This window comes from Argentina silus (genome assembly GCF_951799395.1).
Source record: "Argentina silus genome assembly, chromosome: 22".
NCBI lineage: Eukaryota > Metazoa > Chordata > Actinopteri > Argentiniformes > Argentinidae > Argentina > Argentina silus.
In genome coordinates, this window is record NC_139676.1 from 4,395,998 (window position 1) to 4,410,329 (window position 14,332).

Here is a 14,332-nt window from a genome sequence, read left to right on the forward strand (position 1 = left end):
TGTTTGTTTCAGGGACCCAAATCAAATGTATTTTATTTCGTAAATGCTATTAAATTACATGGTGCTGTTTACACTCTGCATTGTATGGCAGATCAGACTGAACAGATTATTTCCACATGAATTAAATAAATGACATACTTATAATTAATAATCATACAGTAAGTCAAATTCATTGTTTTCCAACCAACTTATAGCCTACTAATTTCGATTGACATTTCAAAGAATATTATTATTATTTGTATTATGATTATATTCAATAGAGGCCCAGGTTTGATTGTGAATATGGGGAGACATTTGCGTATCGGTAGGCTAATGAGGAACATCATTTGCGCGGAGGGTCTCAATCCTTTCGCAGAAAAATGGGGTCTCCAGTAAGCGCATTGCATGCAATTCTACATTGTTTTCAACAACATATGTAAGCAAGTACGACCCACAACACTGGGGGAAAGCCCCTAGGCACGGTATAGCGGCCCTTCCCCGCAGATCTACCGTATAGAAACTACCGTTGGGCTACAAAACTGGTGGATTTTCCAAAACGAACGTGCTCACCAAACTTCAGGTAGTTAAAGCAGAATTTGACCATAGAAACTAGTATAGGGCTAGTTTAACCCGAATAACTGACACTAATTTCGTAGAGTTCGTTGTTTTAATTGTGTAATTCTCTGAGAGTTTTATCCTGCCCTATCTATTTACCAGGAACTGCTGTGAGTTGGGGCTGTATGGATTAAATCAGGAGGAACCCTCTAATAATAACATCATCAAAACCAGCCATTACAAATACTGTTCGTGAAAACATACTGTAATGGTATAGATTATTGATGATTATTGATGATTACATCACCTAATACAGTTATTGGTAAGGTGGTCAGTATCCGCTATAGTGAGATATCAGAATCCACAGGTTTGTGTGTGTCTACTGACTGAACTCAGAATCAAGTTGTTCTGGAATGGATTTCTTTCTTCTGTAGTTTGGATGTTTTCAAAGACGAGAGATTAATAGGTGAGCAACGCTGGTTTGACTGGTTGGGGCTGTAATGCTAAACCTGTTTTCTTGTTCAAACACAAGTTCACTGTGTTCTAAACTCCGCCCTGGATCAACTGTCACACAGAGCAGTGGCATCAGGACGACTGGAACGTAGACCCATTCATTTCACAAGACAACATAGGACCTTTGACAGTCAGTTGACACATTATAGAAACCAAGGGTTAGGCTTACTGGGCAATTACATTAACATAAATCTTGAACATTCAGTATCCTGACATTGAAGGTGCTGTGTCCAACAGGACGCCTCGCCCCTTTCGGCATTTAGGAAGGAAGTTAAAACAGAAGCGCAAAAACCTGGGTGACAGACGGACAAACCGACGGCGAATCGGAGGTGTACCTAGACTAGACTTCATCCTAATACTGTATAATCCGTCAGTACTGCAACGATGCTTATTAAAGAATTGTAAGTATATTGATAGAAGTGAAAAAAGTTTTTACTTCATGGAAATATTGCTGTCGCGTACCGATGGAAAACATAGGGATGTACTAAGTACTGAGAGAGTATTATTATTATTATTATTATTATTATTAGTAGTAGTAGTAGTAGTAGTAGTAGTAGTAGTAGTAGTAGTAGTGTTTTCGTGTCAGTTTTGAAGTGATTGTGCCGAATTTTGACAGTTTCTTTTGACTCAGCCCATTGTTTTGAGAGAGAGAGATTGAGAGGTATGACAACAGGTTTGGCCAGGTAGCAAACTGCTTCTCGCCTAAATCTCTCCCGATCCCTCCTGTCAGGTGTTGTGATCAGCAGTCAGTCAGGTTATCAGTGATGCATTCATAGCAGTGTTCGCTGTGCTGCGAGTGTTGTGAATAAGACAATACGTGTTTGATTGCTCGGTTCTGTTTATGTGATTTTGGGTGTCAGTAAACAGGCGTGGAGTTGATGCTTCTTACGACTGTGTCATGGTGTTTTCATTACAAACCCGATAGGATGTCAGTCAAACTTCTGGGTAGCAATGAGTTTATAGCCTATTTATTCGTGTCAACCCCAACAACCCTAACCCTAACCCAACAATGTCCTTAAATGCAGTGCCCTATACACTCGACATCAATTTAGATCATTATGTACCACCACCGTTCATTGGTCGCTACAGCTGACATCACGACTATAGTTTGGCCTGATGTGAGGGTTCGATGCTGGGTCATCGGCCTGCTACAGCAAGGACTGTGTGTGTGTGTGTGTGTGTGTGTGTGTGTGTGTGTGTGTGTGTGTGTGTCAGCCAGCTGAGCTAAAGCCTTGACATAATTCCTTTTCCTTAACCATACCTGTGTCAATAACATGGTGGCTGGCATGCATGTGTGCCAGGTTTGCTGTGCCACACCAGTGCTGCAAAGCCAAGGTGATCTCACCTTTCACCCTGGTCTGTTGTAACGAAATATTCAGGAGCTATTAGACTGCATACAGGTGGCGATTAATCGTTCCTTGTAGAGACACACACACAGGACCGGGCCAGGTCTAATTGTCTTCTGTTCGTACAATAAAGATCTGGTGGTTTTATATTTCCTCTCCTGCATGTAACAGGGAGCAGGTTCAGGCTTGCCAGTTTAATGTATTTATATTTAGCCAATTTACCTGACATTTTTATTCAAAGCAACTTACAGTTCAGTGAGTGCACTGCATACATTTTGACTATACTGTATATGGTCCCAGTGGGAATTGGACAACACGACATTAGCGTTGCTAGCACAATGCGCTACCTACTGAGTCACTCATCACAGTTTTAAGAGTCACCATAAGGACTGGTATGATACAACTGCAGTTGTGTGTTCTGGTGGAGGCTGGTGGAGGTTGACATCGGAGGACGGGCTCATAGTAATGCATGGAAAGGAATGAGGAATGGTGTGAAACACGTGTCTTCCGATATCGACCTCCACCCGCGTTCACCGGAGGGTTCTGTTCATTGAATGCGCTGTTGTGGATGGCTATGTTCTAATGGTCTCCTCTCCTCTCTCCTGTAGCCGAGTCGTTCTGCCCATATCTGTAGAGGAGGTAAGTCCTGACCAAGCTGTTACGTCATCTCTTTTAATAGCTCAATTCTGATTGTATTACCCTTCTCCCCCGCGGCGAGAACTCACTCGCTCACCCTCAAACCGTCTGACATCAAGTATCAAATCAGGCTAGAGGGTGTTTACGTTAGGCTAAGACAAACATCGGTGCAGCCAAGATTATAATGAATTGCTCCAATTAAAGTGTTGGCAGTGCTGATCCCAAAAAGAGTCAATGTAAAAATGTCCACAGAGAAAAGCATTTATTTATTTATCAGAGCCAGAGGCTCGAGGCTGTTTAATGCTTTAGAGGGGTGAATCATGGGACTGTTTTCAAGTAGAGTAGAGAGAGATACAGAATTCAGCATGTGTCTTAACATCTGCATAGTGTCAATTCATTTGGCTACATTCTGGTTTTCTGAGTGGTATTGAGCTGCCACACTCATTACCCAGCATGCCCACATGAGACCCTTGTTGTGGAAATACAGGGTCGATTCTACCTTGGGAGGCTGGTGGAGGTAGAAATCGGAGGACGGGATCATTGTAATACATGGAATGGAATGAGGAATGGTATCAAACACACCTGTCCTCTGATTTCTACCTCCACCAGCCTCCCCTGGATTCTACACACATGAGGACATTGTTGTGGGAATCAGGGGTAGCTTATACCTCTCTAAAGCTGTCAGTCTGCATTTTCCTCTGCTCAACATATCCTCAAATTCCTGTTCCTACTGATGCTGAACACTTTTTTAAGCTGAAACAAACATGCATAGAAGTGTGTGTTTTGTGTGTGTGTGTGTGTGTTTGTGTGTTTGTGTGTGTGTGAGTGTGTGTGTGTGCATAAGCACAGGTCATTGGTGTGGTATGCAGGATTCTCTATGCATTCAGTGCAGATTTGGTTGCTGGGTAGGTAGCCACTCATAGTGCAGAGACTTCCCAGAAGCCATGTGTAAACAAAGATGAGTGGAAAATGCCCTCTAATAAGACTACAGGCCGCCAGTTGAAATGTGTTTTGTATCTCTGATTTAGTTTGAACAGAAGTAATCTTATGTCATCAGCCAGTGTACATGTTGTCCTACTGTAGGATCAGCATTTTTCTAATAATAATAATAATAATAACATTTTTGGGATAGCACTTTTCTAGAAACTCAAAGATGATTTACATCGGGGGGAAAAGAAACAGAAAAAAGAAAATAATAAACACAAATCAACAAAATAGAAGGTAGATCCATCAGACATTAAACCAATTTTAAAAAGGTGGCTCTTAAGAGACATTTTGAGGAAGGACAGAGTGGGAGAATCCCTGAGCTCCCTCTCATTTGAATGTGGGAAGCTTAGCTAGAATGTTAGAGACAGAGAAGTATTAAGTAATATTTTATATTTTAATCGATTCTATTCTATTCTCATGTCAGTAAGAGCCAGGCGTTGTTCAACATTTGATCGATTGTTTTAATTCTTGCCATTTTTATGTGGATCATTGAATTGAGATTGTATTGTAGTAGGGTTTGGATGGAAGTCAGTGGAGGCTGGTGGAGGTAGAAATCGGAGGGCGGGTTCAGTGTAGTGCATGGGTTACAATGAGCCCATCCTCCGATTTCTACTGGGCTTGCTGACCGTGGGCGGTCGGCAACGGCGTGTCACAGCGCGGAGGACAACAGGCGAGAGACACTGGTTGAACGTGTGGCGCCACATTCCAAACCGCCTGTGCTTCTGCTCATAGCCACCAACATCATGTCAACATCACCATTCCTAGCGTTTAGTCTCTACAGAGAACAGGGTTTTAGCAGAGCTTGCTTTTTGGACAACAAAGAAAAGACATACCAAGACAAACCGTGTGTATGTGTGTGCGTGTGTGTTTGATCAGCAATGTCCTGAAGGTTTCACTCCTCTCTGAAGAGGCCTGCTGAATGCCCTGTCCCCCCCCCGTCCCCTGTCCCCCCCAGTACCAAGTAGGGCAGCTGTTCTCCGTGGCTGAGACCAGTAAGAATGAGACGGGAGGTGGGGAAGGGGTGGAGGTGGTCACCAACGAACCCTACAAGAAGGAGGATGGAGAGAAGGGCCAGTACACCCACAAGCTCTACCACATGCACAGGTAGAACAGAAATCTCTCTCTCTCTCTCTGTCTCTCTGTCTCTCTGTCTCTGTTTCTGTCTGTCTCTCTCTCTCTCTCTCTCTCTCTCTCTCTCTCTCTCTCTCTCTCTCTCTCTCTCTGTCTCTCTCTCTCTCTGTCTCTCTCTGTCTCTCTCTCTCTCTCTCGACTGTAGGTAAAAAGAAAAAAAAACATATTGCTAACAGCACACTCCTCTCTCCTCATTCCATGAGAGTAAACAACTGTATTATGAAGGTATTGTGTGTATTACCTGCTCGGTTGTACTTACCTGTATTGTTATTGTGTGGTTTGGTCATGGCTGGTCTGATATCGTTATCGTTAGCGCTCGTCTTTCTGTCTCTCTGCAGTAAAGTTCCGGGCTATATTAAGATGCTGGCACCTGCGGGTGCCCTCACCATGCAGGAGAAGGCCTGGAATGCTTACCCCTACTGCCGAACAAGTACGTAGTCTGACACACGCACACACACACACGCACACACACACACACACACACACACACACACACACACACACACACACCATACACACACACACATCCATCCCAGAGTGGTATATTAAAAGAGTGGCGCCATATAGCTTCCTGGTTAAACTTGTGTTGGCCAATAGACGATAGTCGATAGTCGATAGTCCTTCATCGACACCACTCTTCCTTGTAGAACACTCTGGTCCTGCCCCCCCCCCCCCCCCCCCCCCACACACACATATATTGAATTTGTAACACTTAGGTGTTATGCCATTGAAAATTCAAAATGGTTTCCTCTCTTTCCTTCCCCCATCCATGTTCCCCTCTTCCCCTGATGCAGTTATTACAGTAAGTAGTGTTTTCAATACTAATCATAATCATAAGGCTGTTCATTCGCCTCGCCGGGTTCAGATATAAACATGGTGAAAGCATGGAGGAGATGGTAACCTTGCGTGTGTGTGTGTGTGTGTGTGTGTGTGTGTGTGTGTATGTGTGTGTGTTTGTTTGTGCTTCATGTGTTTTTCAGGCTGTTATAGCCCAAAGCTGATTTATCCCTCTTGATGTTATCACCCTCACAATAAAGTGTGTGTGTGTGTGTGTGTGTGTACGCATGCATGTGTGTTTCTATCAGCGTGGGCTTTCACATGATCTTGTTTATTGCTCTTCTCTCCTCCTGCAGAACGATTACTTGAAGGAGAATTTTCAGGTTAAGATTGAGACGTGGCACAAGCCTGACATGGGGGACCAGGAAAACGTGAGTCACCTGATGATGTCATGGGCCTAGCCTGTAACCAGACTGGATTCTGCTGTGTGTCACAATCCTGAATATTAGTCACCCATCCATAATGAGGGGTGTGTTATGGAACATGCATTTGACAGTGATCGGAACAAATCGGGCTAACTCCACCCACAATTCTTGAATCCTGATGATGGTTGGACCAGTGGTTTTCTAGTAAAAACAGAAAGTATTTGTTTCCCTCTCAGGGTTAGGGTTAGGGTTAGGGTTCAGACCAGGGGAGGCTGGTGGAGGTAGAAATCGGAGGACGGGCTCATTGTAATGCACAGAATGGAATGAGGAATAATTCCTCATGTTTGATACCATTCCTTATTCCGTTCCATGCGTTACAATGAGCCTGTGTTCCGATTTCTACCTCCACCAGCCTCCCCTGCTCCAGACTGATTTTTAGGGGAATGAAAGTGAAGCTAGCTCCGTGCTAACGTAATAAGAGAGAATACAGACCCACTACCATGGGTAGCGCTAACTCAGTTAGCATACAGATACGTACTCATAAGTCCTCATCTCCTAAGCTCTTTCTCCTTCCCCTTTATCATAATCCCCGTCTTTTCACTTACTATGATGTAAATGGGACATACTCATAGATCAGTGGAGGCTAGTGGAGGTAGAAATCGGAGGATGGGCTCATTTTAATGCATGGAATAGAATGAGGACTGGTATCAAAACATGTGTATCATTTCGTTACATGCATTACAATGAGCCTGTCCTCTGATTTCTACCTCCACCAGCCTCTCCTGTCATACATATTAGGAAAGCATAGGGGACACACGCCTTCTCGCATAATTTTCTGTTCTCAGAAATGTCTTGTTGTGTATGACGCACCAGCTTTTACAACCAGTATAAGTTAAGCACTTCATTATACTTAGTCCATTAAAGGAACGCGGCGTAAGTTTGTCGGAAATCTCCCACCTCTGGCCACCGCGGTGAAATTCAGTTTGAAGTTCCAAACAGCAACATCCATCCTAATAATAATAATATGAACCCCTGAAATGGACTTGCAGTGTCAGACATTAGCTGTTGTGTTTCTGCATGCGCGCACAATTCGAAGAGGCAGCCACCAGAGACAGAAAGACAGGGATATTTCTTTCAAGGGATCTCATTCCCTAATCGCTACTGATTAAACATGACAACCATTAGGAAGCTTTTAAAGAAATATTAAATGTTACATACTGGACCTTTAAGAGGGTATTCTTTGTAACTACATACTGTATGTGTTTCTCTGCGTAGGTGCATGGACTGGATGCAGAAACGTTGAAGAAGGTTGAAGTTGTTTATATCGACATTTCTGATGAAAACCAGGTGGATCGCAAGGTGATAGCTGTTATTCATCTGTGTGAATTCACTAACAACCTATAAGCTTTACACCAGGAGTCTCCAACTGTAGTCCTTTAAACCAGGAGTCTCCAACTGTAGTCCTTTAAACCAGGAGTCTCCAACTGTAGTCCTTTAAACCAGGAGTCTCCAACTGTAGTCCTTTACACCAGGAGTCTCCAACTGTAGTCCTTTAAACCAGGAGTCACCAACTGTAGTCCTTTAAACAAGGAGTCACCAACTGTAGTCCTAAGAAAGCTACTGAGAGAGCTACATGGAATGCAGGGGAGGCTGGTGGAGGTAGAAATCGGAGGACCAGCTCATTGTAATGCATGGAATGGAATGAGAAATGGTATCAAACATGTGTGTTTGATACCATGTTTGATACCGTTCCTCATTCCATTCCTTGCATTACAATGAGCCCATCCTCCGATTTCTACCTCCACAAGCCTCCACTAGTGTGCAGGTATTTGTTCTAGCCCAGCCGGACAGACACTTACACACACACACTGCACACCCAGTAGCTTTGTTCATATTTTGTTGCACAAACGTTCTACTCGGTACAATAACAATAGAGTACCCCACTGGGCACAAATCAGTGAGCTGTGACTCATCTCTGACATCCTGCTGTGATCTCAACAGGACTACAAGCCAGAGGAGGATCCTGCCATATTCAAGTCAGAGAAGACGGGCAGGGGACCACTTGGCCCCGACTGGAAGGTACATACCCAGAGGCATAGAGGTGTGGGAAATGGGAGGCTGATGGAGATAGAAATCGGAGGACGGGCTCATTGTAATACATGGAATGGAATGAGGAATGGCATCATGTACGTTTGATACCATGTGTGTTTGATACCATGTGTGTTTGATACCATGTGTGTTTGATACCGTTTCTCATTCTGTTTCAATCATTCACCCTGCTGAATAAGCCCCAGCTAATTTGTGTGTGTTGACTCTGTGTCATTCTGTTAGTCTGATAATGCCTTCTCATAACATGTAATTATGGATATCATAATATTATTTAATATAATATTAAGTGATCATAACTTGAGTGATTATAATTGTTCCATGCTGACAGTTGTAATCCTTTTCTGTGTTGTGTAGAAAGAACTTCCCAGCAACACAAGCTGCCCCCACATGTGTGCCTATAAATTAGTCACAGTCGAGTTTAAATTGTGGGGATTCCAGAGCAAGGTTGAGAAGTTCATTCACAAGGTACAGTAAAGAGACTTTTCTTCATTTCAATAAACTGACTGTGTGACTTGACCAGGGGAAAAACTCTGGGCCTTAGATTATAATGAGGAATCCAGAGTCAAGCCCTGGGTATTTTGTCAGGAAAAGCTCTGGGTCCTACTCTGCCAAAATGACTTGTGACCAACGCCTAGTTGTTTTTCTGGCCCCCCCTAGTGGTCACCCAGTATGTTGCAGTGTTTTACCAATCTCAGAACCCAGTTTGACTTTGTGAGGCGAATCACTTGATTTAAGATGATATAACAACAGTGGACTACTGCAAATATGCTTTCTCTACCATTTACTTATTCACTTATTGTTTGACTGTTATTACTTGATAGTATATTGTGTATTATATTGTTATTATCTTCTTTTTTAATTGTATTCCTCTCCTTACATTTCACTGCACTATTGAGAGGTAGCTCGTATGAAGCATTTCAGCGTACTTTTACAGTTGTACCTGTGCACATGACAAATAAACGTTGATTACATTTGATTAGATTTTATCCCTCTTGTTTCTTCCTCTCAGCAAGAGAAGCGATTGTTCACAAACTTCCACAGACAGCTGTTCTGTTGGTTGGATAGATGGATTGAGCTGTCCATGGATGACATCAGACAGATGGAAGAGGAGACCCAGAAAGAGCTGGATGAGGTATTGTCCACTCATACATTTCAGGATACACTACTGTCTTATTACTGAACTGAATAACTGAAGTTCTGTCAAGTAAAGCCAAGTAAAGCTGGCTAAATGATTTACCGCCACCTCAAATCAAACTTTATTTGACGTGAATTTTCACAAAGTCTCTTGTACACTTTACAATGAAAAAGAAACATATAACAAAACATCCCTCCCATTAACATGTGTATGTGTGTGTGTGTGTGTGGTGTGTGTGTGTCTGCGTGTGTGCGTGTGTGTGTGTGTGCGGCATGCGTGTGTGTGTCTTTTCAGATGAGGGAGAAAGGCGATGTGAAAGGGACCACTGCTTCCGAGGATTAAAAGTGGGCTGCTGAGACTGTGAGTAGTATTAGTAGTAGTAGCATGTTGCTGGCAATCCTAAGGTTGAGGGTTCGATTCCTGCCGGGATCACATATATGTGTTGCAATTTTAGAATCAGTCTTGCCTATTCTGTGTTGTGATGGTCTCTCTTCTCCACCTGTTGTTTCAGATGCATTACTGAGAAGCCAGCCTCTCAGCCTCCGGGGAGGCTGGTGGAGGACGGGCTTATTGTAATGCATGGAATGGAATGAGAACCAAATCATATTTGATTTGATTCCATTCCATTCATTACAATGAGCCCGTCCTCCGATTTGTACCTCCACCAGCCTCCCCTGCTCTGCCTCCACCAGCCTCCACTGCTCTGCCTCCACCAGCCTCCTCTGCTCTGCCTCCACTGCTCTGCCTCCACCAGCCTCCCCTGCTCTGCCTCCACCAGCCTCCCCTGCTCTGCCTCCACCAGCCTCCACTGCTCTGCCTCCACCAGCCTCCACTGCTCTGCCTCCACCTGACCCTCAGCCGACCTCCCAGGCCTTGAGACCAACGTGGCTGTGCACCTAAGGCTCTCCCTTAATCCCAAATAAACCTCCTTTTACCTCCCCCCTCCTCCCATCACCTCCCCTCACCTCCCCTCACCTCCCCTTACCTCTCCTCACCTCCCTTCACCTCCCCTCACCTTCCCTCACCTCTCCTCACCTCCCCTTACCTCACCTCTCCTCACCTCCCCTTACCTCCCCTGCCCTCCCCTCCCCTCACCTCCCCTCCCCTCTCCTCCCCTCACCTCCCTTCACCTCTCCTCACCTCCCCTTACCTCCCCTGCCCTCCCCTCCCCTCCCCTCCCCTCCCCTCTCCTCCTCCCCTCACCTCCCTTCACCTCTCCTCACCTCCCCTTGCTTCCTCTCTCCTCCCCTCACCTCCCCTTACTTCCTCTCTCCTCCCCTCACCTCCCCTTACCTCCCCTTACCTCCCCTGGGCACTTATGTACATCTGAGAGGATTTGATAAGTATATTGTCAATGTGGTGAAATGTCCCCCCCGCCTATCAGAGGGCAAGATGACCTGCTGCATCATATTACGGATACTTGTCCCTACAGTATCAAAACCTCTAGAAGCTACAAATCCACAGATGGCGTCGGGGATGAAGGGCCAGGGCTTGATTTGGGGATTGAGAGTTTGTCTTTAGCTCATCCCAGTCATCTCTGGCCCTATGCTGTGTATTCAATCTACCATGGGGAGCTCCAACAGCACAGAGGCCCATAGCAAACCATACCACCAGTGACCATCACATGTCACTTGTCATTTTATGTTGTTATTTCTTTAAAAATGGGAATCATTTTGTTTTGCCGTTTTTGTGTTGTTAACGGTCGTTTTTCTATTGTCAGTGAGTCATCCTGTGTTGTTGTGGTCCAAGATGATTTTTGTTCAATTTTCTGTCTTGCTTTCTCTTCTCTTGTCTTTTCAAATGCATTTATATCGTTATCAAGCACACTTGTTTATGTTCGTTTCCTCTGTATTTCCTCTTTGGTGGTGACAGTGTCCTCTCCCAGAGGCTGGTGGAGGTACAGTAGAAATCGGGAGGACAGGCTCATTGGAAAGAAAACGTGTGTTTGATACAATCCCTTATTCCGTTCCATGCATTACAAGGAGCCCGTCCTCTGATTTCAGAATCAGAATCAGAATTCTTTTATTTGACAAAGTATATTTGCACATATAGGACATTGACTTGGTGACTTTCTACCTCCACCAGCCTCCCCTGAACTCTGCTGTGGGCTAGTCTCACTTGACAGACCTGCTTCTAATCTAGTAATCTGTGTTGTGAAACTAACTGTGGCTCCACCTGCTTCATGATGAAATCCCAGTTCTTGTGTTGCACATGGCTTTGGACGAAGGATATTTGGGGTACTGAAAGATGTGGAATGATAATGTATTCATGGTCTCTATTTGAACAAAGGTCAGAGAAAGAAACATTATCATGTGCTCTCAGTATTTTCCCGGTGCTCCAGATGGCCACTCTGCTACTGATGTACTGTATTTTTCTGTATTTTTCTGTATTTATTCACAGGGTACTTTCGTCATTTTCTGTAATTCTTCTGCAGTTGGACTGAGTGACATTTTCTATGTTTTACTGGAATGAGCAACAATGTGTTGTTTCGCTTTTTACGATTACATATATTCCAATATTAAATTCAATATATTTATACTTTGCCTTCTCTGATTGTCTTTGTTTATTTTCACCACTCAAATGGTTTAAAAGATCAAGATAAGAATATCATTGACTAGTAATCCCTTTGGGAACTCAGGTCAGAAGAGTCGTATGTTGTAATCCCGCCAAATTCTCACACCCTTGTCTTTAACGGATTAGTTCCAATATTTTTCAATTTATACTGTAGTCAGATGTTCCTTACCTTGAAAGTAGTCTATGGGCCAGGAGAAAGTGTAATCCATGGTTCAGAGCATCATCCTCTGATTTCTACCTGACCCAGCCTCCACTGATATCTCCAGTCCACACAATTATGAAATGTACCTTTGGCTTCATAGTAGCATAACAAACAAACAAAGAAACAAAGAAACATGTTGCATGTTCTCATGTTTCTGTGATGATTAGGACATAGAGAAACAACAATACCTGATGTCCATCATCAATATTTATGATATTATTTAATATAATATTAAGTGATCATAACTTGAGTGTTTAAAATGTTTCCATGCTGATGGTTGTAATCCTTTTCTGTGTTGTGTAGAAAGAACTTCCCAGCAACACAAGCTGCCCCCACATGTGTGCCTATAAATTAGTCACAGTCAAGTTTAAATGGTGGGGACTCCAGAGCAAGGTTGAGAAGTTCATTCAGAAGGTACAGTAAAGAGACTTTTCTTCATTTCAATAAACTGACTATGTGACTTGACCAGGGGAAAAACTCTGGGCCTTAGATTATAATGAGGAATCCAGAGTCAAGCCCTGGGTACTTTGTCAGGAAAAACTAGGCTCAACTCTGCAAAAATGACTTGTGACCAACGCCTTGTGGTTTTTCTGCCCCCCCCCCTAGTGGCCACACAGTGTGTTGCAGTGTTTCACCAATCTCAGAACCCAGTTTGACTTTGTGAGACTAATCACTTGATCTAAGATGATGTAACAGTTAAATATGCTACTGTAAATATGCTTTTTTTCTACCATTTACTTGTTCTTTGACTCTTATTGCTTGATAGTATATTGTGTATTATATTATTTATTTATTTTTATTATTATTGTATTCCTCTCCTTACATTTCACTGCACTATTGACAGGTAGCTCATATGAAGCATTTCAGCGTACGTTTACAGTTGTACCTGTGCACATGACAAATAAACGTTGATTTCAATTGATCAGATTTTATCCCTCATGTTTCTTCCTCTCAGCAAGAGAAGCGATTGTTCACAAACTTCCACAGACAGCTGTTCTGTTGGTTGGGTTAGGGTTAGGGTTAGGGTTAGGAGCTGGATGAGGTTGAAATTAATCGAGTGACTTCAGACTTCAGTATGTTCATCCTTTTACAGTCATACACATACAACCACTTTGTTTAGTTCAGTAGTATCAAGATGGTTACCCGTGAACGTCTGAAGAACCAGATTGACGGCAAACAGAGAAGGTGGTGGGGTTTAGCCCGAAGGCGTATTTAATAATAAAAGGGGGAAAGGGGTAGGGGAGAGAAGGATAATCCAATAGAGTAGTCGAGAAGTCGGTCCAGTGTTCGGCAGGCAGGCGGGTAGTCAGACGAGCAGAGGTTCGGCAGGCAGGCGGGTAGGCAGACGAGCAGGCAGACGAGCAGGGGTCAGGTAGGCAGGCGGAGACAGGGAACAGGTGCGCTGTCGACCGGGAGGTGGATGCTGCAACAATTATCGCCGGGGACTCAAGGTGGTGCCAGAGGGCCGGTCAGGGAGAGGTACCGTAACAAAGATATCCATTAGGACTAATCTTCCTGGGTTGGTATAAAAACACACAATACATTACAATGCACACAAACACAACACGGCACATAGCAGTGCACAATGAAAGAAATAGGAAGGGGTGTGTTGTGTGTATGGATGGGTAGGGGAGGGATGGGTAGTATGACAGGGGGAGGGAGGGGGGGTTCGGGGGGTAAGTGGCTTTAAGTGGGGAGAGAAATTACATATGGGGTGGAGTGGGAGGTCGAGTTGTATTTAGGGGTTATAGGGCATGAGGAAGGATGGGTTTATGATTTTTCTTTCTTCTTATTGTTTATATTTATGATGGAAAAAGTGTCATGTACAAGTTGGAATGTATGTTGGGTATGTGAGTGTTGTAAAAATGATTAAAACAAGCAAGGCTGTATCTTGTCTACAGTCTGTGGGTCTTCTTCTTGCGTGAAAAGCAACAAAACCTGGAGAGGACTGAGGAGATGAGCT

At 43.8% G+C, this 14,332-nt stretch overlaps 1 protein-coding gene across 1 annotated transcript; it reads left to right on the plus strand.

Moving 5' to 3' along the window:
- The first annotated feature begins 1,126 nt into the window (after nucleotides 1-1,126).
- LOC310821854 (phosphatidylinositol transfer protein alpha isoform-like) lies at nucleotides 1,127-12,136 on the plus strand. The gene is made up of 12 exons (XM_083694113.1): nucleotides 1,127-1,448; nucleotides 3,002-3,032; nucleotides 4,972-5,120; nucleotides 5,486-5,577; nucleotides 5,942-5,949; nucleotides 6,281-6,355; nucleotides 7,625-7,708; nucleotides 8,351-8,428; nucleotides 8,813-8,923; nucleotides 9,468-9,590; nucleotides 9,888-9,953; nucleotides 10,105-12,136. Exons 1-11 carry the CDS (start codon nucleotides 1,432-1,434, stop codon nucleotides 9,933-9,935), a joined length of 816 nt encoding a protein of 271 aa, XP_083550239.1. The 5' UTR covers nucleotides 1,127-1,431; the 3' UTR covers nucleotides 9,936-9,953; nucleotides 10,105-12,136.
- The last annotated feature ends 2,196 nt before the right edge of the window (nucleotides 12,137-14,332 follow it).